Source organism: Harpia harpyja, chromosome Z (assembly GCF_026419915.1).
Source record: "Harpia harpyja isolate bHarHar1 chromosome Z, bHarHar1 primary haplotype, whole genome shotgun sequence".
Classification (NCBI taxonomy): domain Eukaryota; kingdom Metazoa; phylum Chordata; class Aves; order Accipitriformes; family Accipitridae; genus Harpia; species Harpia harpyja.
In genome coordinates, this window is record NC_068969.1 from 112,213,383 (window position 1) to 112,237,324 (window position 23,942).

The 23,942-nt window shown below is 44.3% G+C and overlaps 2 protein-coding genes across 3 annotated transcripts; one reads left to right on the forward strand and one right to left on the reverse strand.

Moving 5' to 3' along the window:
* Positions 1-880: 880 nt before the first annotated feature.
* On the reverse strand, positions 881-8,724 carry ATP5F1A (ATP synthase F1 subunit alpha). Its single transcript, XM_052776678.1, has 12 exons — positions 8,581-8,724; positions 7,470-7,548; positions 6,195-6,364; positions 5,211-5,384; positions 4,964-5,130; positions 4,671-4,819; positions 3,551-3,702; positions 3,196-3,420; positions 2,961-3,068; positions 2,252-2,396; positions 1,877-2,027; positions 881-1,095 (listed from the first exon to the last, which is right to left on the reverse strand). The coding sequence occupies exons 1-12, from the start codon at positions 8,638-8,640 to the stop codon at positions 1,014-1,016; spliced, it is 1,662 nt and encodes a 553-aa protein (XP_052632638.1). The 5' UTR covers positions 8,641-8,724; the 3' UTR covers positions 881-1,013.
* Positions 8,725-10,276: 1,552 nt separating this feature from the next.
* HAUS1 (HAUS augmin like complex subunit 1) lies at positions 10,277-21,947 on the forward strand. 2 transcript variants are annotated; one of them, XM_052776680.1, is made up of 9 exons: positions 10,277-10,478; positions 12,800-12,974; positions 13,559-13,694; positions 14,741-14,875; positions 15,859-15,982; positions 16,768-16,833; positions 18,600-18,671; positions 20,560-20,607; positions 21,647-21,947. In XM_052776680.1, exons 2-9 carry the CDS (start codon positions 12,941-12,943, stop codon positions 21,728-21,730), a joined length of 699 nt encoding a protein of 232 aa, XP_052632640.1. In that variant the 5' UTR covers positions 10,277-10,478; positions 12,800-12,940; the 3' UTR covers positions 21,731-21,947. The 2 variants fall into 2 exon arrangements, with proteins under 2 accessions (XP_052632640.1, XP_052632639.1); XM_052776679.1 differs by lacking the exon at positions 10,277-10,478 and adding an exon at positions 11,319-11,390.
* Positions 21,948-23,942: the final 1,995 nt, after the last annotated feature.

Genomic DNA, 23,942 nt, shown 5'->3' on the forward strand with positions numbered 1-23,942 from the left:
TTCCAGCTGCTTGTAACACAGCAGGTTTGAACTCAGAGGCAGGGTGCTCCTGTGAAGGCAGCTGGCTGGGAACAGAGCAAACAGCCTCAGCAGAAATCCTGATCACAGGTAACCGTGGTGCAGAGGCTCACCGAGGATTAAGGACCAAGTTCCAGTGTACCAGGTGAAGTTGAATACACCACACAAAGCAGAGCTGCTTTAAACTTAACTTTCCCACATTCCAGACAGAAGTTGTAACACTGGGATCTTGTACTTCACCTAGCATGCAGAAAAAGTCACAAAACTAAAGATGCTCTGGTGTGTAACCTCCCCCCAAACCCTTAACAATTGCAGAGAGTTTATTGACAGGAGTCAACTACAAAGCATGGTGGCATTTACAACTTTAGCAGTTACTACTGTAACAGCTAAACATGCCCTTGTCCTGAGACACAAGGACAGCCAGTTCTGAAAGCACCCATCTTCTGAAAGCCAGGTACCAGGGTGGGTTAGACAGCAATTCTAAGAAATACGCTGTCACAGTATCAGACCGTTAAGGAATACCACAAGGTCCAATTAGTTACCACCCATGACGAGACAGCGCAAACTGCTTCCCCACTTGTACGTCCTTCTCCGAGACGAGCTGCCTAGTGAAAAGGATAAGAACTGCAAGAGCAACCCTCAGCTCTGTCACGATGGGAGCTGCAGTGTTAGCCACAGAATCCAGCTGCTACCCCTTCTCCTTCCTAAAAGGGGAGTTTGATCCACACAGCAGGTAAGATGTGCCCCGATTTTTTCCGAGTTCCTCTAGCAAGCGTGTGTCCAGGGGAGTTTAAAACCACAGAGTTAAAGGCATGTGTTGCTCAAGTAGCCAGCCAGAAAGGCAATAATTTAGAACAGAATATACGAGCCTTTATACATGGAAACTTTTATTCTCACCGGGATCTGTACATTCAAGTTGCACGTACTTTTAAGTCTTTGATGGAGCTAGAGCACAGGACCACAACAGCCCAGTCTGTCTGAGCAGTTTTAAGAGTTTATGCCTCAAAAGTAGCCAGGAAACTTGTGACTATTTCCTTCAACTTAGCTTCTGTCTGGTCAGAGATCTTCCCTTCAGTCCTGTTAAAAAGAGTTCAGTTAAACTTCTGACACAGGAATAAATATATGGTCAATCCCGGACTAGGACAAAAAAAAAAAACCCCCACAACACTTTACAACAAACCTTCCAATTTCTAACAAAATTAGCAGATGAATTAACACATTTCTGTCCGATGCATGAAGCTATACCACCGAAACTAATGTAGCTCCCCTTCTCCTAAAAAAGTTAGTCCTGTTGAAGAACTAAGGTTTGTCAACAAATACTTTCAAAACAGCTATACATAGTTCAACAAGGCTCCACTTTCTATACAGCTGTGCCTCAGAGATGGAAGGCACATGATTTGACTCATGACAAAACAAGCCAAGACCAGTTTACAGTACAGGGCTATGGAAAGACTCAATCCCCAACAGTTCACTCAGCAGCAGGGAAGGCAGTGAGCAGCACTTAATCCACAGTAGTGTAATGGCTTAAAGCTGTCAAAAAAATGGGAACTGACAAGATTAAGTCACTTAAGTATTGGACTAGAGGAGACATATGCAGGTAGGTTCATTTTAAGCATCAGCTGGATGCTTGTAAACTGTAACCTGGATGCTTGAAAAACTGTAAAAACTGGACAGATGAAGCTGAGCTCAGGACAGCAGCACAAGGACAGTAGGAAGGCTGATTTAACCTCCAGTTCTGGTACAGGCAGCTTAAAGCCTGATGTTCTAGGATACACTAAATTAACAGTTCAGTGACCGTTATCTGCACTCCAGCCATCAAGTCAACACCCTTGGGATGAAGTAAGATAAATCATCATACCTGATCGTGGAGAGGAGAGCCTGGTGCTGGCTCAGAACATGAGCTAGAAAAGCACTCTCAAACTTAGTGATTTTGCTGGGCTCCAGCTTGTCCAAGTGACCTCTTACACCAGCATAGATGACTGCAACCTGTTCCTCAATCGCCATGGGCACTGCAGAAAAGAAAGCACTCGTGCCATTGGTAACTCTTACAGCGGGAGACATCAGTACTACAGAGTCCTCCTTTGGAGATCAATGCACACATACAACATGGTTCAAGTAAGTCTGCATTTACCACACCCACAGAATGGACACGGTAAATGCTGGCACAAAGACCAACCTCATTAGCAGAAGAGACTAATGGGAAATGCTGACTTGTTATGTCCAAGACACTCACCATACTGTCCCTGTTTGAGAAGCTCTGTCAGACGTACACCACGGTTCAGCAGCTGTTGTGTGGCAGCATCCAGATCAGACCCAAACTGAGCAAAGGCAGCTACTTCACGATACTGAGCCAATTCCAGCTTCATGGTACCTGCCACCTACAAGACAAGACACAGGTCAGACTGAGTTTGACCAGTTTTTTAAATGAGTCTAGTAGTTTGCAGGTTATCTTCAGCTGACAGTTGTCGCAAGTCAGCTTGCCTTGTATACCAGTCAAGTGAATCTCAAGATTCTGACAGATGACTATACGCATTTCTAAATATCCCACCATCTGCTTGGCCTTTTAACATGAGCGTACTATTCCTCTTTAAAATGGGCATAGCTGATATTAAACCTCTCTAATTCCTTATCTGGACTAAAAGAAGTGTGGGGTTAAGAAAGCATTCTCTATTTCTAGTTAGATCAGTACCCAGTTCAGCATACTGAAACTTACTAGTCCTACATCTTTACACTGATACTATTTCCCCGCCACCCCCCCCCCACCCTCAGCAGGCAATGGAAGTATCAGAGATCCCCAAAGTTTGTTCTTTTATAAATTCATAACGCTAAGGAATCCAAAGCTTTATTCCCTCTCTATTCACAACTCTTTAGAGTGAAATGGGTTGGAAAGCCTACACGCTACTCGTCTCTGCTGAGAGGAGGAGCAGCAGTTTCACGCTTACCTGCTTCATAGCCCTGGTCTGAGCAGCAGAACCTACACGGGACACAGACAGACCAACATTGATGGCTGGACGGATACCTTTGTAGAACAACTCGGTTTCCAAAAAGATCTGCAGGAGAAAATTGCTTTATTATCATCTTGGTCAGAAGCCTGGAAGCCTCCTCAGAGACCTGCCAGTAAGTTACACAACCTGCCAGTAAGTTAGACAGAAGTACTGGCATGGGAAGAATTCCTACCTGTCCATCAGTGATGGAGATGACATTGGTTGGAATGTAAGCAGACACATCACCAGCCTGAGTTTCAATGACAGGCAAGGCAGTCAGAGAGCCACCTCCAAAGGCATCATTCATTTTGGCTGCTCTCTCCAGCAGGCGAGAGTGCAGGTAGAACACATCACCTGGGTAGGCTTCACGACCAGGTGGACGACGCAGCAGCAGAGACATCTGACGATAGGCAACAGCCTGCGCGGTATAAAGAAAGCTCTCAGACTTCAGTAGCTCATTTAAAATGTTGAATTTCTAAACCTGAGGTGATCTTACAGCTACAAACGCCAATGCTAGACTATGAAGCCTATAAACAGTATTTCCTGACCTGTTTGGATAAGTCATCATAGATGATTAACGCATGTTTTCCATTGTCTCTGAAGTACTCCCCCATGGAGCAGCCTGAATAGGGAGCCAAATACTGAAGGGGTGCTGCATCAGATGCTGTTGCAGACACCACAATAGTGTACTTCATGGCATCTGGAAAGAATTGGAGACACACACCACTGTGAGTATATTACCTCATCACACCCATCATCAGCAAATACAACACGCACGTGAAGTACTAGTTGCTGAAGCAAGCCCAGGCAACATCACTACATCGTTACAGGAAAGACCGCTGTACTAGATTAACACATCCATTAGCTCAACTAACTGAAGAGGTTTCAAGAGCAAGTTCATGGCGGCTAATGGCTAACACTTGCAGACTTCTTTACCATTTAAAATGAAGTTTAGACTTTCACGAAGATACACTTTGGTTCTAGAAGTAACTCAGCCTTAAAGTCTGTGATTTCCTAGCTTCTGCAAGGAGATACTACTGTTTTTTTCACAGTACCAAACAAATTACTGTCTTTAAAATGGGTTTATTTTCCTGCTAGGTATGACTCTGCTTGACCTGCAGACAAGAGGTAAGGTGCCCGATCTCTTGCAAGCTCTGTCACATATGCAGCCTTGGTCAATGAGATCACTCATCAAGATCAAGATGCTATCATTTAATCCCTTAGGTTTGGGCTGTAAAGTCTATGTTTTGGCAGTAAAGTCTCTCTTCTAAACTTGCAACTGCCATTCACACCAACTTGCATACATATGAAACAATTGCCAAGTCCATAAATACTTGCAGGCCATAGCTTGTCATCAGGCCTGCCTGACCACCACGAGGAAGCTCTCTGAACTCTGCTAAGAAAAACACGGAAGATGACCTTTCCAGAACAAATGCAGCAGTTTTCAGGCCTCATACTAGTCTCCTAATGCAATGTAGCAAAAGAGGAGTTTTTTTCCCCAGATACCTAGAAAGATTTCTTGTCCAGAAAAGCAAGCAGTTCTCAGATCTAATAAGAAAAGAATTCTGTCCACACTCACAGCTAGGAGAGGTCATAGCAGTATTCAGAATTATAATGAGAACAGGGCGTCACTAGTTGCCAGGCTCAACCATCTTCAAAAATCTGTACCTGCATCAGTGAGCCTCTTCACCAGCTGAGCAACAGTAGATCTCTTCTGGCCAATTGCAACATAGATACAGTACAGCTTCTTTTTCTCATCTGTTCCATCATTAAATCGTTTCTGGTTGATTATTGTGTCAATTGCAATTGATGTTTTCCTGTGTAACACAGAGGTTGATTAGTTAAGCTGCCTACGGTTCTCCCAACCTCTAAGCAGTTCTGTGTTCAGCTCTGTACGTTGGCGCACACTGTATTCAAGTCTCTGTTTAAGGAAACATTTTTAGCTTGGGCATTTAACTTACCCGGTCTGCCTATCACCAATGATCAGTTCACGCTGGCCACGACCAATTGGCACCAAGCTGTCCACAGCCTTAATACCAGTCTGCATAGGTTCACGCACAGAAATTCTGGGAATGATCCCAGGGGCCTTTAAGCCAACTCTTCTACGCGTCTTAGACGTAATAGGACCCTTAAAAGAGAGGGGAAAACCTGTTGTAGTCTGTATCACATAGATACAAGCAGAGGTAGTAAACACCTAGTTACACTCACCTTCCCATCAATCGGATTGCCCAGGGCATCCACAACACGGCCCAGCAGCTCTTCCCCGACTGGAACATCCACAATGGCACCAGTCCTCTTCACAACATCCCCTTCCTTGATCAGTCTGTCATTACCAAACACGACAACACCAACATTGTCGGGCTCCAAATTCAAGGACATACCCTAGGACAAAGATCACATTATCCTGAGAAAAACCCATACCGACATTTACAAAAAATTTAATACTTTAATACCGATGTGATTATTCTACAGTGTAGAACATCCAACATAATCTACCTCAATCTTATTTGTAACAACAGTCAATGTTTTGCTTTTATGTACAATGCACATATGTTCTTCCATACTGGTTAGAGAACCTGCCTAAGCCTTCAGCTTACCGCATAATTATAGTTGCAGCAGTCTAGCATTCAGTCATTTCTCTCTCTAAAAAGAGCAGAAAGGATAAGCAGGGTTCAAATACAACATATTTCTCTTGCCTAAGAATTGGACAAGGGAAAAGCACTGGCTTCTTCTCTGCCTAAGGCAAGTTAGATCATTAAAAATACTGGAAGGGCTGCTGCAGTACTCTCACAACAGTCAGACAACTTCTTAACTCTAGTCTGCTCTTAGGACTGTAAGAAGTCAGCAAACTGCACACTGTATTGGAGCAGAGAGGCTATTACTCAACAGGCAACAGAAAAGCTAGCCTGAAACCAAAGAAAACAAAATCCAATGCCAGACTAGTTCTTATACTTCCTAGATGAAGACAAATAAAGCTCAAATGTTGGCCAAGAACCAGATACTACAATCAAAGCGTTACAAATCCAAAGAATATTTGCTTTTTGTAGTATTATTTCAACTAATTACTACATATTAAAGTTGCAATGAAGTCTGTAAAAGGTCCATACAGGAACCTCTGAGCAGAGTCTCACATTCTCCTTAAAGTCTTCTTTGTATTTCTCGGCTAAACAAACTGCTTTAATGAAAGCTTACCTTCAGTCCAGAGGAGAATTCAACCATTTCTTCTGCTTGGACATTTCTTAGGCCGTACACACGGGCAATACCATCACCAATTGAGAGCACACGGCCAGTCTCCTCAAGTTCAGCAGAGGTGTCAGCTCCCAAAATACGTTCCTCGAGAATAGAGGATACCTCAGCAGTACCTGGAAAGAGACATTTGAAACCACATTTAGCACATTAAGGGACAGTATGAACTCAGTAAGCTTTTCTTGAATTCACAAGCCAAGGTACTCTTTTCCAGGTATGCCACAAGGTCTGGCAAGCAACACTCTTGGTTACATAGCATGCGTAAGAAATAACAGCTTCTGTATTCACAGCCAATAAAAGCAGCTTCAACTCATCATTACAAGCCAGCTTCAATCAAAACATTGATGGGTGTTTAGCTATCAATTTCTTTCATTATGTCCTACACTACCAGCAATCTCTCTCCCTTGAAAGCGATTCGACTAAATAATTAGCTGTAGCTCAGAAAGAACAGACATGCTAGCTCCGCTTGCAGAGCACTTACTTCAACTGGAGGCATCAAAACACGCTGTCAACTGATTTGTAATCCAAGATCCAAACATATTTAAAGGAACTCAATACATTTAAGGAGGAAGTTTTTCGATATAAGCTATAAAAATGCATTCTCCATCTTCCTCAAATTTATTTGGCAGTGTACCTCCAACAACTTTTTATTTCCTCAGCTATGAAACAGTAAGTAACACCCTGAAACTTATTTCCTAATAATACTTTTAATCACCCTAAACCAATTCAAAAATTGTACATAAACCACTGCCACAAATACAGCTATGCAGTGCCACTGCCTGCTCTAAACACCAAGATGCTGGCAGCAAAAAAGTTATACTCAAGGACACGAGGTCAAACCCAGGCAGGCCTGGAAAAGTTATCCATTCCTTCACACTATTACAAACAAGACAGGAAACTGGAATTTGAGGCATTTTTTTCAAATAATTCTGCAGGAGTTGAAGACTGAATCAAATCCTCATGAAGCAGGTAAGCTGTGTAAGCCAACTGACATGTGACCACTCTTTTGGTTTGGGCATTAATTTGAATAGTTATTAAAGTGAAGTCTCCTGGATGCAACTGTGTAACAGTTCACTGTTAAATACTATCAGGACATAAATGTCCCCAAGTGTTTTGTCAACTGACACACACACCCCTCACACTCTATATTCACATTCCTTTTTGTCTGATAGAGCAAGTTCTTAAACTGCACTCTTATATGAAGACCTTTCTCAGACTCACCAGTTTTCTGAAAGCATGTTTTGGAGGCATGGATGTTTCTTGTAGCAACAAATGCTGCACCCAGGGTGTTTCTGGAAATCTAAAATAAGTAATTATTTCAGTAACAGTGAGATTTCCTCTATCATTCAAAAAAAGTGTTAAGAGACAACACGCCAAAATTTTTGATCATAAGCTCATACATTTAACATTTCACAGTTTTGCGTTGAGCTCCACAGCACTCCATTCACAAATTGAAGTTATGGAACCAAGTCCAGCAGTACTAAGCATGGATAAACGGTAAAGGAGATTGCTCTAAATTACTTGCTGCATTTTTCTGCATTGCACTGATGTCACCATCACAGCACTGCAGCAGCTCCCAAAGCAACACCTCCTCTCCTTGGCCACCTTTGCGCTGAACATCAGAAGCTTGGGGTGTAAAGAAATCAGTGCATCCCTCATGGTTCTGCATAAGGGAGAAATACGATCGTGTCTTTTAAGGGTTGGCCTTTCTAAGAAAAATCTAACTGCAGAATTGCTGAAGTAAGGCTAGAACAAACACTATAGCAGAAACGGAAAAAAAAAAAAATCTGTCGTAATGAACGCATTAAAAGATTATAATCCTACATCCCAAGCAAAGCTCCCAGTGCAGTCCCATGCAGCCTTAACGCCGTTTCTTTGAAAGCCCGGGCAGGCCTCTCCTCCGTTCACCTTCACAAGGGACACCGGCCGTAACAGGTCCTGACAGATCTTCTCACCCTCGCTCTCCCCACAAACACGGGGGGAAAAAAATGCCACCTGGGAAAGCCTCGCAGCTCAAATCCCTAACCCTGACGGGGATCTAGCAGCTTTCAGACGTTAACCTGAACCCCAACAGTGCCAATCCGCATCCCCGGGGAAGGACACGCCGTCCCCTAGACCCCCCCACCTCCAAGGCAAGGACACCCCCGTTCCTCATCAGAGGATCGGGCCCCGCTGTCACCCAGCCCTGAGGCGATCCCCCCATATACAGCCCGCCCCAGACTCCCGACAGCGGGAGGCCGCTGCCCCTCAATGTCACCGCGGCCCCCAAGATGGCGCCGGCGGCGGCGAGCGGCTGCGACCGTCCACCCCCGGGAAAAGAAAGCGTGCTCACCAGACCGGCCTGCCGCGGCAAGGAGCGGGCGAGGGCGGCAGCCACTCGGGCGGAGAGCATGGCGGCGGGGGCTCCTCCGGAGAAGACCGAAGCAGACGGGAGGCGGCTGCCGGCCCCGCTCTCTCTCCACAAAATGGCGGCGGCGCGCTCCGCCCCTGTTGGCGGCGAGGCCACGCCCACAGCGCGGGGCGGGGCGAGGGCCGGAAGTGCTTCCCCCGCCGCCATCGCGCCGCTCAGGTGTGGTAGCGCCTTCTCCCTCCCTGCGCCTCAGAGCGCTGAGGGAATATATCTCTATATATTTTAAAAAAATAACCAAAAAAAACCCCCAAACGGGGCTTTTAGAAAAACACCCCGTTGCGGTAGGTGCCCTTGAAATGGCCCTCGGCGGGCGGAAGGGGCGGAGAGCGGCGGCGGGGCGGGGTCGGGGGGGCATGAGGCGGGCTGCGGCCGGTGTGAGGCGCGGGAGGTCGGGGTGTGAGGGCTGTGGGGCAGGAGTACGAGGGGTTGTGGGGCAGGGGGTGGTTGGGGGGTGTCCCCCTTTTTGGGGGGGTGTTCAAATTTCAATTTTTGTGGGAGCTGCGGGTGCTCATGCTCCTAGCTGCTCCGTCCCGTAGCAGGTGCTGGTGGCAGAAGAAAAGTGTGGAAAACGGGGGTGAAAGGGATGCGATGTGTGGCACCGTGTTGGTTTTCTTTCCGATGCTACAGAGGAGCTTAAATTTTTTAGCCAGTCTGCTGGTAATACGGTGTCACGACCCACTCGGAAGAGGAGGGTGAGTGACTCAGATTCGCAAATCCCAAGCGGTGTGGACTAAGGTGAGATAACTCTCAAGGTCCGTATACAAACATCTGCTAGATTCCTGCAGTGATTAGTATATGTCTTAAACTAGGTTTTCCGTTAATTGGTTAGGTATATGACAAATTATGGCAAGTTGTAAAGTACACTTTGTGTTACTTAACAACTCTAAGAGAAAAGAGAACTGGAGAGAGAGGGAGATAAAGAGATCACCGGTCCTGGTTCCAGCGTTGGTCCAGCCAACGGGGTTTCTGGTTTGTAAGAGTGCTCTTCTGCAGAATTCCACACACTTTCCTTCTTCTTTCTTCTTTTCTTCTCCTTTTTTTTTTCTCCTTATTTTAGTGGCACCTATCTTCCCCCTTTATGTTTGCCATATCAGTACGACCCACTTTCTTGCTACGGTGGCAGCTTTGTTTCAGGTTCTTCCCCCTTCCTCCGGGTGACATGTAGCATGATTTGGGTTGAGAGAGGGATGCGGTGGTCACATATGTTTAGCACGATCTCTGTAATCTTCATTAGCATATGCAGGCACGTCAACTTTTAATATGTATTTTGTGGGTAATGAGGTGAAGGTCATTCATCGGACGTGATGTCCCCAAAACCAGAGGGTTAACAAACTTCACAAGTTACACCAGGGCAGAACTGTCCTGTCTCCACAGGGCTTCCTCCCCCAGCCGCATCCATTGCTATTCTTCCCACATGGGTCAAGTGTCCGCCTCATCAGTTCATTGAGCATCATCCTGCATTATTCAGTTCAGGGTACTTGTGAGTGTTTGAGATATTCCTTGGAAAGGCTTGGAGAGCCTCTGCCCCCAACCCCCCTTATCTTTACCAAGTTTTGTCTCTCACCATTGTTCATGCTTCCCTCGGGCTGCTTCTCTCAATCTTTGTTTCAGGGAGTTACAAGCTGTCTTTTACATACATGAAACCTAAAAGCTGACCCCATCAGAGGTGACGGTGACAGGGTCACAGTGTCGCAAGCTGAGAAGAATCTCACTGCAAGAGGCAGTTGTGCTTATGGCGGACAGGGATCTCTCCCTCGTCATGATCCGTCTACCAAGGCCTAACCCTGTGGGGACAGCGCGCTTTGCAACAAGTCCCATAGGTGAGACGTAGGATTTAGTCTGCTGGGGAGAAAGCGCCGAAACTCAGGCAGGCACAGTGTGATCGTGTCCCCGTTGGTAATCCAGAGAGGTTAGTAAAGCACAGATCACAGCAGACCTTTCTGGGAATTGACAAGGTTAAGTGAAACATCCTCAACCATTTTGGCATGCGTCATATCAAACACAATGCTTCAGCAATGTTTCTTACACTGATTATTTCGGTAATCACTTCAAATTCTGTAAAACTGCCTGAAAAAAAAAAACCCACCGTGATTTCAATAACCCATTTAAGTCTCGTGCAATTGCGCTTTTTCTGTATTGCTGAAGAAAGGTGGTTCCTTGATAATTGTGTAAAGGGTTTGACTCAGAAGATGCATTTTTATGGCGTATTTTCTAATAAGGAGCACAGCTTTTATATGAATTTATGTAAGCAGTGATATACCAGCTGTTCAAATTTCAATTTTTGGCCTTTAACTTAAAAATACGATTTAAGCCTTTTTGATGAAGGACTTTATACGCTGTTATTTGCAATTTGCCTTGTGATATATGTGAAACATACAGTTCCATCCATCAAAACCCAAAATCCCCTCAAATGGTGTTACTGATTCAAGATTATTTCCTTAAAAGTATGGGGTATAGGGGAAAAGCAAACTCTTTCAAAACATTTAGAGCGTTTAAGTCCACTTTGGTAAAAGCGTTGGCTGCAGCCAGTGAGTTGAGCTGATTTGCCCCCCCCCGCCTTTAAAGAATTTAAAACTAGGAAAGTGGGCGGGGTCCTGCCGGGCGGGGCTTTAGGGAGCCCACGCCCCGGAACTACAATTCCCGTCAGGCTCTGCGGCGCGCGGGGGAAGCCGGGGCGGAGGCGGGCGGCTCGCAGGCGGCGGGAGGCCGCCATGGAGGAGAAGCTCCGGCGGGTACCGACGGGGCCGGGCCGGGGCGCGGCTGTCACGGTGCGGGGTTTCCTGGAGGTGGGCCCCGTCCTGGGGCCGTCTTAGGCCGGGTCCGGCTGCCCCCCACCCGCCCGGGGGCGCAGGGCCTGGCGGCGGAGGGGCGGGCGCCGGGTCTCCCCCCCCCCCACACCCCCACCCCGGGCGCGGAGCCGGCCCCGGTGCGCTGTCGGAGCCTTCGTCCCGCTCTGCCGGCAGCGTTTGTCTGGGTCCTTCGACACCCGAGCGGTGTCGCTGAAGGCTTTGGGGGACCCTGGCAGCTGTCGTTGTGGTTGTCCGGCGCTCGGACGTGCGAGGGTTAAGGGCAGAAACGAGCCCGTGTCGGTTTCTTGCCCCTCTGAGCGCTGGGGGACGGGCAAGATGTGGTCCCTGGGCGGGTTTTGCAGCAGTGGAGCCTCCCTTCGCCCGCTTCATCCTCTGCTGCCTACTAGATAACAGCCCGAGCTCGCTGGCCTTTAAGTATAAGGCTGGTTTAAGACGCTGGGTTATGGAGGTCTTGGGCGCCTGAAGTTTTATGCGTTTCAAAGCTTTCTCACTGGAGAGAGTGGCAGAAAGATGTAATTCATCCTTTGCTCGCAAACTTGGCTTTCTTGCAGTATTAGAGTTTTCATCTACACGTAATTAGTGCTGTCTGCTTCTAAGGGCTTGATGGTTTTCTCCCCGGGATAGTTCAGGGTGATGTTTGCTGTGTGCAGCGTATGTAGCTGAGATGCTGGTATGGTGGAAGCGTAAAGAAGGATATGCTAGAAAGAAATGTCTTTTTAAGTTAAAAGGCTGGGTCCTTTTCCATCAGGTTGCTTAGAGAGCCTTAGACAAGAATTTGTTACCTCAGTGCTGAACTTCCATGTGTTCAATTATTATCAGTCACAATCTCTCTCCCATTTCCCACCTTCTTTTCAGTGGTAGAAACTGTGCTCTGCGGGGCTCCTGACTGCGCACTGAAGTAACCCGTTCTCCCCCGCTAGCCCATAGAGACTGTTCCCAGTGATGGTGGTTTGGGCAGTTTTATCCCACGCTGCTTTAATGCAGTTTTTATCAGCTGCCCAAATACCCATTTAACATCTCTTGGATCATTAGTGTGTCTGTAACAAACATGTCATGTGAATAAAAACATTAAAATTTCATCACCTGGAGATAAGCGGGAGTCCAGAGAAATGAGGGAGATTAAAATGGAAATGGTTTTCTAAACTACAGAGGGTGTTTGAAGAAGAGACAAAGGAAGTTGAATTCCCTTTTTCCACCCATGCCTCAACTGATATAGCAGGAGTTATTCTTCAGGAATGCAGAGCTTGCAGCACTTTATATTTCTCACATCTATCAGCTATTTTCTGTCATTTCACTTGACCATTAACTCTGTTTTTTCCCTTCTCTGGCAGGTTACTTTATGGCTGAAGAAAATATATGGGAATCGGCCTGTTCCACACTACGAAGTGAATGCAAGGACAGTTGATATCTTGTATGAGCTTGTAGAATGCAATGAAGCCAGAGACAGGGATGTTTCTTTGCTGATAGAGGACATGAAGCAGAAGGCAACAGAATACGAAGCAGAAAGTGAGTTTGAAGCTCCAGTTCTCAGTTCCATCAAAGTTAGTTTTTCTCAGTGACCCTGAAGATTGTCTTTGTTAAAATCTTTCAAACAAATATATATAGGAATGGACTCAGCTTTTGTTCTGGTACGGCTTTTACTACAATGCATTCCATGCCTTCCTGTCAGCAAAATTTACGGTGACATAAGGTTGCTCAAGAGCAATTTTTTAAGCCATCTTGAGCAGACTGTAAATACGGACAAGCAGATTAATTGCTAAAACCTCCCAGCCTGCTGGGCTGAGTAGCACAGCATTGAAATATTGGCTGGATAGACAGGGAAGCAACCCTACAGCTGATTTAAGAGTCTGAGCTGGTGCTAATCCACTGTTAAGCAAAGCGCTTGAGGAATCTGAAACAGCAGTTTGATGATTAAGTTATGCTTGAGCTGTCTAGAGTGAGTGTTTGATAATGTGGTTTTTTTGGAGCAAGTGAACGGTCCAGGGGACCGTAATTACATTTTTAACACACATGTTAAAAGAGAGAGTCCTATCTAGGCCTTAAAGAACAGTAAAATGAAATTACTAATTTGGGTTGTATTTGTTTTTCAGCTAACTATCTACAGGGCCTTCTGGCAGAAAGCCTGGGTCTTTCCCTATCCAGTCTGTCCAGCGAAGGCACCAGCTACCTCAGTGTCTTGGTAAACAGCGCAATGACACTTGAAACAAAGGACACTTCTCTTGCTAGGTAATTATTCCCACTGTGCATCAGGAGTGATGGTCTGTGCTGTGTCTCTCTGGTTTTTCAATTCAACAGTTTCAAACCTGACTCTCGTACCAGGAACCTTACTTGTCCAGCTTCTTTTGCACCCCTTGGGCAGCTTTGGAGGACAGGAGAACTGAGCACAAAGCTCTAACTCCTGATTATCCCAGCAAAGGAAGTCTCTGAAGCCTGAGAGGTGCCTCAGCCACAGTTAAATCCCTCTTTTGCCCCTGCTTTTGTGGTGAGTGGCTGCAGGATGCTGCCACTCAGACTGTCATGCCAGGTAGCACAAGGTAGAGCAGGTTTCGTACTGCTTAGGCAAGGACTGGGGAACTGTAACTGGTCTTTGTCTCGGCTCCTCTTTCTTCCCTCTCTTGCCTGGCCTCAGTTAATGTTAGGAGATTTCCTTGGCTCAGCCACAGGGAAATGGCAGCTGTTAGTCAGCTTTTCCTGGGCCCCTCTCCCTAGCCTGGCTTTGACCCATAACACAGCAGGTTTGTGCTGACCACTGGCAGTCAGGAAGGGCCAAAATCTGCCTTGGAATCCAATTTTTGTATGATGTTCAGGAGCTTGGCTCTTGCAGCTCTTCCCCTGAGCTGGAGGGGATAGCGGCTTTGAACCATTTGAGAAGAGGAAGAGACTGAAATACTGCTGGGCATATCTCAGGGACGTGCATTTTCAGGGACTGAACACAGTTTCTCTTAAAGGCAATTTGGCAGGCCAGGAGTGGAGCATCTGGTCATGTCAAACCCAGTGGTTATATTCACTAGAGTGCTAGGTCTTGTTTACTTCCTCCTACTCAGATTACTGGGCCATTTCTGCTTCCACATGAAATCTTTGTTAGTTAAGGGAAGCAAATACCCCTAGTGACTTATTTTACTTTCCTCCTCTAAAATAGCTGGCAGTTATCTGATATGTCATAATATGAGAACAAAAAAAAAAGTCATTTGTGGAAAGTGTAGAGAAAATAATTCTGATTTTCAGAAGAGCTGACTCCTGAGCATTCCCACTGAATCTCTTTTTTTCACCAGCTTCTTCTCTGCCATCAATGATATGACTTCGGAGCTGTATGCAACAGAATCAAAAAACAGAGAAATGGAACTGGAATTGAGCAACCTCAGGAAAAAACTAACTGCAGCGGTGATGCTGGAAAAGCAGTTAGAGGAGTGAGTAATGGATGAGAAAAGGGAAAGATGTAAGCAATACTGCTGATCTCTGCAGTGTGGAACATTGGTTATGATAACTAACACAGATAATTTCAGGGTTCTGACATCTCTAATTCACAATATTGAAAGCCATGTGCTGTGGACACATTCAGTAATCAAAGGAGATTCGGGATAGAATCAAACTCATTATTTTAAACCAAAAATGGTCTACAAGCAGTTGTCAGATACGGGCTTGCATCCGCCACCAGTTGCCTTCATCTGAGGGTGAAGGCAAACCTGATTTTCTTACCACATTTAGTGTGGGCTCTGAAGTCAGAGTGAAGGAAGTCAGAGTGAAGGAGTCAGGCAAAACAAAACCTGTTCCCAGGTAAGAATTTCCTTTAACCAGTGTGTGGGAGACTTAAAAAAAAAAAAAAAAAAATTAAAAAAAAAAAAAATCGGTATTAAGTCCATTCCCTAGAGGATGTAATCTGAAGTGCTTTGCCAGGCATAGCAGGATCAACCCCTGCCTTGAGTGGGGATTGACCCAGATGATCTCTGCAGCCCCCTTCCAGTCCAATTATTTTCTGGTTTTTGTCTTTTAAAGTAGTAATCGTGGCACTGCTTATAGCAAAGATACCAGACCTGTATGCTTTGTGCAGGTTTGCCATGGCTGCTCTCTGTGATTGTAAGTTTAGCTTGCGTAGCAGGTTTCTAACTAAATTAGGGAATTATGCAGAAGGCTATTACTCTTTGCTTTTATGCAGCTGGCTTTCCCCTTGGCCTCTTTTTTTCCCTGGCCTTTGGGACTCTGGATGTAACAGCTGTGGATGTTTCCACAGGGAAATCTCACAGGGAAATGCAATTTTTTCTCCATTCTCTCCCTTCTTGTGTTGGTTGTATTATAGGTTTTAGCTTGAGCATAGATAATTAAGCAGTATTGGTATACTGGTATCTCTTTGAATGTAAAAGTTTGTTTCTGTTTGTATTTTTTTTTTTTTAAGGGATCTTAAAAAAACAGAGGAACTCCTGGAGGTAGAAAAGGCCAAAGCTGACAGCCGATCCCAGAACTTGAAGTTTCTGAAAGATAAATCTGAGGATTTAAAAATCAGGATCAAGGCTGCTGAGGTAGATGGAAGGAATTTTCTAACAAGGCATTGTGACAGGATGGCAGAGTCATGGTTGGTCGGGACCAAACATGTAGTTACAGAGACATCCCAGGAGCTTCCTAAACTCCAGGACTGAGGACTCGGGCTAACAGGACAACATGTTACAACACTTCAGTTGTTCTTGCTATATTCGTGGTCTCTCCCCATGACATCCTATGATAAGTGCAGGGACACTTTCTCTTCTTTCACTGGGAACTGCATTAGCTTGGACTATCTTGTGCTTATTGTGAGGTACTGTCCTATAAGAGTATACAGACAGCTACCAGTAGAGCAGCTGATTCACTGAGGTAAACTGTGTGTCAAAATTCTGAACATAGCCATTTTTTGAAATTAATAAATGATTAAACACAGAAGACAGAAGTTGCACTGTCTTCTCCTTCACCTTTCCTGTGTGATGAAGGATATGTGAATGCTTTATTTAACACTTGGATGCTGTCCGATACCTTGACAAATATGAGATGGAAAACATTGTTGATGACATTTTACTGAGAAGCCTCTTCGCAGCCTTGCCATGTGCTCTTCTCCCAGTAGTTTTCTGGAAAGACTTGTTATTCTTGATACAAATTTTAGTAGCAACTGATTTCATATACTAGCTATAGCTGTGGTTCAAATAGATATTTCTGGTGTTGACGAACTGCATTCTTGTTGGCCTGTTTAGATCAAAACCCAAGGAAATGGTAAAAATCTTTCTCCTCCCCGTTGTATTTTGTGGTCAGTTATGAACGAACTCTTTCCTGTTTGTAGGAGCAGCTTGCTGCCACGGGGTTGGACCAGTCGCTGACACATGAGTCGCTCATGAGCCTGTCTGAGGTAGGTCTTTTGGTACAAGATGGATGTTTCTACAGTGGTACAGAGCAGGCATGTTTGTTGGGTGGTTTCAGGAAATGTAGTTTGCTGTTTGGTTACATGAACAAATATTAATGGTAAAAAGAAGCACAAATAAAAATCTTGTAGATGGTTATCTCTGAACTGGAGTATGTTGGATAGCTTTGTCTCTCCTGGAAATTGAGAAGCATCTGGGTGCTGAAGTGGTACCTTTTCTTCAGGGTTAGATGTGGGCTTATTTTGGATTTGGGAAGAAGCTTTCCTTCTGGAACTGATTGAGGGGAACAATTGGAATCTTTGGTTTTGTTGCCTTTTGTTTTTCCCTCTTTTCTCTTTCTGCCTCTGTAATTGGGAATATAGCCTACTAGAGAATTTCCACAGAATAAATTCCCTGCCACTGAAAGAAAATTGGCAGCCCGTGATCTGCGTCCTCTCTTTGTGATCTGTGTTATAAACAGTGGGTATTCTGTGGACTATATCCTGTTACATGGCTACCTGAGTATTGCAATTACTTGGTAGAATGACCCAGGTGATTCTTTCTAGTTTGTGTGAAATAAATCTGCTTTCAAATGCTTCAGAGTAAGGGGAGGAGGTCAAGTGGAACCCAAATTCTGAACCACTGTGTGCTTTTTTTTTTTTTCTTGTGTCTTTAAATACAACATTTCTCAGCTGTATTGTAAACCCAGCGAGATAATTTGTTAAAGGAAAAAGCATATTTCTTGAGTTACTAGCTATAGATTCTCGAGCTTTGTGCTGAAGCATTTGTGCACATGTAACATGTATTTGTGGTGTTCTGTCTGCACTCACCACATTTTAATATTATTTGCTATTACTGTAATGAGAACTTAGTCTTTCTCCCCATTTCTTTTTCTAGCTTTTCCTGCAGATCGGTTAAGTTGAACAGTGGGACAGGTTTCCTGATTTTTGTTGTCATTCTCATGAACCAGCACTGGGTGGCAATGTTTACATTGCACAGTGTTTCAGAAGCGTACTAGCCAAAAATAATTTCTGTTGGAATTTTACATAGAAAAAGTCATAGGCAATTTTCTACACCTGTCATCTTCTAGAACCTGAGCGTAAGGGCAGGTTTGACTCCCTGGCATTTCTGTGTCTGCTTTGCCAAGAGCTCAGTGAATTGGGCAGCACAAATGACTTATCTTCGGAGCGCTTTGGTTTTTTGTTTTTTTTTCACTTTTAAGTTGATTATTTGAAAAGAGTTGAGGACTGTGGAAGGTACTCAATTTTCAGCCCCTAAGAGGAATTATCTCCCCTTGTTAACAGAATAAGCAAAGCAGTGCAAGTGTAAGGGTTGTCTTTTTTTGTGGCCGCGTGTGCAAAACTGTTTTCACACAGAAGCCATAGGCATGAGAGTGTATCTCCTTCCTTGGGGCTCAGTCCTCTCTCTGGCCTACAGAGAAAATCCTCTGTCTGGTGGATTCTCATTTCAAATCCCCTCTCCTTTCAGGGAGGTGAGATCAGGTGGTTATACTGTAAGAAAAGACATCTGAAGATGTCTTCAGAACAAAGAAAAATTCATTGATACCTCTGTGTAAAATTTGAGCTGGGTTTGACTGATAACGGAATGAATAACAGAGCTTTCGTCTTCCATGGGTTTTAAGAAGGATTGTGAAAGCTCTTCCCAACATCTGTGGATTCTGAAATGCTGTAGATAATTGTGGATCTATTTCACTGATTTACATCACTTCTACAAGTAAGACTATAGAATACAATCTGCCTTGCTCTCTTCACAGAAACTGGCTGGTCTGCAGGAAGAAATTGTGCCTTTGAAGAAGAAACTGGAGTCCTACCTAGATTTAACTCCTGTAATTATTTTTTCCACTGTTCTATTGTATTTGCCATTAGATTAATTTTGATGGACTTCAGAATGTAAAGGCTATTGTTGTGATGGTTTCAGTGAACAGGTAGATGTCCTACAGGTCTATTAATGTGTAAACAGAAGACTTTACTTAAACAGAAGTCTATTGATTTATTAATCAAAGTCAAGAAATTAAGTATGCTTACCAGGCAAACTTTGCTCTAACAAAATGCACAGATTTGCTGGCTGAGCTCAGTATCGAGGTAAATTAGCTAGAAGTTAGACAAAGAAATGTGGAAGAAAACATAATTCCTTAGTATAACAAATTTTTTGAGATTTACCAATATATTAGCTATACATGTCATCAGGCTGTCAATATGGTGGACACAGCACATTGTGCTGTGGTTGGAGCTCTGAGCAAGATTTTAATGATTATGAAGAAATAGCCAAATGTAGGCGTTGTCCCCTAAACAAGTACTCTAGCTAGTGTGAGTACTGGCTGCTTCATCATTTTGTTTGATTTCTATTGAGGATGCTGCGTACTCAGCTCTGAAAATGCAGGTTTCTCATTTAGGTGACCAAATTGCAGTTTTGAAAGCCCCTGTCTCTGTATCTCTTCTTCATTTTATATTTCGGCTGTTGTCACTATTGGTCCCTGTGCTAGGAGTTACTATCAGACTGCTGTGGGAAGCATCTTTTATAAAGGAATTCTACTTTTTTCCAATTAGAATGCTTGTTACAAAAATTGTTCCAGTTAAGCGTGATTTTGTGAACAACTTTATAGTGGCTTAAAGAAATCATGGGTAAACAAGGCTTTAGTCCATGAAACAGAAGGCCTTGGCTTTGTGCGGCATCGGTACATCGCCACCTGTGATACTTGGGACTACTAAACCCAAGTATTTCCAGCCTCCTTTGGAAGGCTGCCATTCCTTTTACAGGTAGGTATTAAGGACTCTTCTCTTTGTCATTCAGGGGAGAAGTAGCAAAAACTGGAGTGTGATTAGTTGAATGGGTTTTGGTTTTATTAAATACAATTGTAACTGTTTATAGTTTTGTATTTGAGTTACCTGCTATGTCTGTCCCCTGTTACCTCCTCATCTGAGCACCCCACAGCCTTTAATAGAGCTAACCTCAGACCTTTCTCTGTAAGAGGTGAAAAAGATTTACTCCGGTTCTTATAAATGGGGCATAGAGGTCCAGAGAAACCAAGAGACTTGTCCAGGAACCCATAGAAACTCTGCGATTAATCACATCTCTTGTATTATGAACTAGGGACCTGTCTGCTGGGCCATGCTTCTCTCTTCACCTCCTTAGCTCCTCCATCGAGTTCCTGCCTCTCAACAACTACTACTGTCTCCCTCCTAGAAGAAAAGGATGAAGGGAGAGAGGGTGGCACTGCTTCTCTTTTAACTCCATCTTACTCAAAGAGGCAGCTGCCTTCTTTCCTCAAGCAAAACAGGACATTCAATTCGGATTAGGTTCCCCAGTTCCTCCCTCCCTCCCATCTTCTTGTCAGTGGAGACAGGGAGAGCCCCGGTGCCTCACTTCTAGTGCAGGCAGAAGGAGGGAGGAAGGTTTGTCCTTGCAAGCTTATTGTGCTTAGGAAAATTCATGCACAGATATGTTTAAAATCCAGTTCCTTGATGGGTTTGGAAAGTGGGTTTTGTTTTTTTTTTTTAGACTTTAGGCCATACCAGATTTTTGAAAAATATGCGATTGCTCAAACCAAACTGATAGTAGGCTTTTAATTTCAGTACCTTATGGATGTGAAGGGTGTACACAAAACTGATTTCGTTATCCCTGAATTCCCCTGCAGCACATCATTAGATTCTTGCAATGATGCAGGGACTCTGTTTCCAGCTGAAATTGATTTTTATGCCACTTTCTCTCATTAGAATCCTTCCCTTGCACAAGTGAAGATTGAAGAAGTAAAACGAGAACTGGTAAGAGCTTTTTATCTTTCATGGAGATTTAAATGAGTGCTGTCGTTCCAAAACAAGCTATATATATTGGTTGTGGATTTATCTACCTCAGATTGTAGTCTTAATGATCTCTAGAGGGAAATTCTGCTCTGGTAAGGCAGAAGCTGTGCATATTGGTAGGAGGAACTGGTGGAGGAATGATATCTAAGCTACAAAGGCAGTTGGGCATAATGGTATCAGTGGGGATTAGGTATCTATATCCCTCTGGATTTTGTCTGCTTCACCTGTCAGAATGTTTATTCACTCAGCTGCGTTGCAGCTTCTTGGTCTCACAACCTTCCTTGCTGCTCCTGAACTCTCAGAGGGCTCTAGGGCCCATATTTTATCTAACAGCTGCCTTGTAGACTGCAATGGGGACTTTCCCCTATAAAACATAATGCCTGTTTCATCCATGCTTGTGTAATTTGCGGGTACGGTTGTTGGGAAACGTTCACATAAAGCTGTTTGGGGAGTTCATAGGTAGCTTTTCTGAGTGAGCTGGGCCATGTTTCAGCATAAAACCTGTCTGTTTCTTTGGGCTACTGTCTGCTTGCTCATAGATAAAGCACAAGGTATTCAGTGATAAGCCTTAAAGCTGTGATAAAAAAATCACAGCTAATTGAGAGTATCTTGTACATTTTCAGGTGGGAGTGCTCAGGTTGGTAAGCCACTTGTTTTTGATTCAGAAATACAAGCTCACCTTACCAGGCTGAGGCTTTTACCAGGTCAGAATACTCACCTCTGGAGAGTACCTGTTCAGCTTGAAGGTGTCTAATATCCCATTGGGGCACAGTGTAAAGGCAACTGAGCTTGTTTAGCCCTTCATTTGGAGATTTCTCTGTAGTTGTCTACAGAGGCTGCTGCCATTTGCAGTAGTGAGACCTTCCAGTTCAATACTTGGGTTAATCTTGGGTTGCTAATAATATCCCAAGGTTTGATCATTGTAGATATGTTTGTCTAACAGGAACGTAAGAAAACTGTTTCATGGTCACTGATTCCTCTTGGTTTTGTCTCCCACTAGAATGCCTTGGAGGCTGAGTTCTCAAAGCAGATTGATATGCTGACTCTTGAGATGCCAGAGCCCAGCAAACTCCAGTTCAGCTGAAGAGGCCTGTGTGGAAGATTTTCCTTGTATTGTCTATTTATTTGCACTAGTAAAACATTTTGGAGTTCTTACGTACTTCTGCAGCTTCCTGCCTTACTCTTCCTGCTGTTGGATGGCACAGTTGTGACCTTCCAGCAAGCATGCTCATTTTTAGGGGATCATGTTGCCTTGTATTTGTAAACATCACCTGTTTTTCATAAAATAACACCCAAACTTACTGTTTTCTTTGTCAGTTCTTTTTCCATATGTGACACACACCTGTAACTGGACTCCAGCTGGCACCTTCGCGAGGAGATGTCCCTGTGAGGATTTGTTTGACCATTACCACTTAGAATTTAACTGCTCAGGAAGTCTGGTTTTCTTCTTTTTCCCAGTCCAGGCTCTGGATTGTGCTTTTTCCTGGAGTCCTCTCTTCGGTGGTGCAAGTACAGTGATGACAGACTTTCTTTACATCTGCTAGATCACTGGCTTTTGCTCCCTTGTTTTGTTTTCTCTTGTCATTTCAGGGTTGGGGACACTTAATTTTTTTTCCCCACTAATAGCTTGTCTGATGTTTACCAAGTTTGTGAAGATGAGTTCTAGAATCGTGCCTGGAGTGCTTCTTAGTTTGAGCACTTTCTTTAAACAGAAGTGAACAGTTAATTTTCTCCTTAATGTCCTCAGCAGGGATTTGATATGTGAATCAAAGTGAACAATATGGAAATTGTGATCTAGGGCTCAGAATAGGAGTTCCCATTGCCTTCTAAACCCCTGCAGCATCCGAGACAGCCCACAGAGGGGATTTTCTTGTGTGTGTGATGGCTGTCTACCTTCGTGGAAAGAGGTCGAGCTCTGACCATGTTTCACGTGGGTCGTAGTATGGGCTTCAGGGATCAGCAAATTGTACTGCTCGCACAGGTAAGAGCTGAGCTGAGATGTAGCAGCATCAACCTCCTAAGGTTCAGTAGTTTTCGTTGAGAAAATGGAAGCTCACGGCACTAACCTGTAAGGTTTGCCCATGTTCAAGGCTCCTAGAGATACCAGTCTACTGTTGACTACTTGTTGTTTCTCCTTACATTATAAATAGAGCTAAGCAAACAGAAGTAGAAAAATAGCTTTATGGATAGTGAAGCGATAGCTTTAAAAACAAAAATGGGCTTTATAGTAAGACCTTTCTAGGTCTGAAAATACGTGAATATTTTTTTAGAACCACTGTGGGATGTGATCATTCTGAAGCTAGATTGTCCCTTCCAATTCTACCTCAAACGTCATCTTCCAAAAGGGTCCCCAGAGCCCTCCTCTTACTTCCATGCCACCACCACACCAGCCTTAAAACACCCCAGCTTTTAAAGTTGTTTTGTACTAAAGCCAAAATAGGAAAATCTCCTGTGGATGGGGGAAAAATGAAAATCTGGATACGGTGGCAGCACTTAAGGACACCAAGCAGGGACTAGGGCTTGTTTGTACTGGGCAAAGTCCAGACAAATAGCAGCAGTGCTCTTGGTGACAATTTGTAGCTACATCTGTTTACGATTAGAGTTGCAAAAGATTATGGTAATGATTTAGCATGGTGTGCCTGTCCCCCGGAGCTGTTACTTCACTGCAGAAATTGATTTCACTGATCTGTAGGAAGAGATTCTTTCTATTGCTTCATGTCCTCCCTTGAAGCAATAGGATCATGAGATCTGTGTCTGATTATGCTTAGGGTGTGGCTCTGATTTCTAAGAAGCCGCAAGCTCGGAATGACACTGGTGTCGGTAAAGTGCCACAGCCTCCTCACCTTGTGACCTTCTTCACCTGATTTCTTTCACTGTGATGGGGAAGAATTGAAGGATGTTCAGAGAGCTGCTGCTTGTGGGAATCTTTGGCCTCATCTTCTGTACACCAGTGGGAGTTGCTGTTTAGTTTCAGGTTTTTAAATCAAGACATTAGGAAAGGGTTAGTTGCCTTAGTTTCATGGCTATTTATCTTCAGTTCCTTCTGGGCTAGAAATCAAGATGGCAAAAGCAAGTGGACAAGCTGTCTTTTGTACAGGTAGGCTAAACTGGCTAAGGGGAAATTACCTCAGAGGTAACTGATGTGAAATCCAGAGCAGGCACAGTTGTGCAGGGGTGACTACAGGTACAGCTGCCTCTTGCCAAAAAAACACCAGAAGGCGGCAAGGGAGTAGTCTTTGAATCTGGAAAGAGCAAGAGCATAATCTGATTGTTCCTCTTGTGGAAGGGGAAAGAAG

Excerpts from the sequence above, each read along its gene's own strand:
- ATP5F1A (XM_052776678.1), bottom strand. The coding sequence starts at position 8,640 with ATGCTCTCCGCCCGAGTGGCTGCCGCCCTCGCCCGCTCCTTGCCGCGG. Across the intron at positions 6,365-7,469 it reads AACATGCTTTCAGAAAACTG|GTACTGCTGAGGTATCCTCT; the intron begins GTGAGTCTGAGA and ends GTCTCTTTCCAG. Across the intron at positions 4,820-4,963 it reads ATTGGTGATAGGCAGACCGG|GAAAACATCAATTGCAATTG; the intron begins GTAAGTTAAATG and ends TGTGTTACACAG.
- HAUS1 (XM_052776679.1), top strand. The coding sequence starts at position 11,370 with ATGGAGGAGAAGCTCCGGCGG. Across the intron at positions 13,695-14,740 it reads AAGGACACTTCTCTTGCTAG|CTTCTTCTCTGCCATCAATG; the intron begins GTAATTATTCCC and ends TTTTTTCACCAG. Across the intron at positions 16,834-18,599 it reads CGCTCATGAGCCTGTCTGAG|AAACTGGCTGGTCTGCAGGA; the intron begins GTAGGTCTTTTG and ends CTCTCTTCACAG.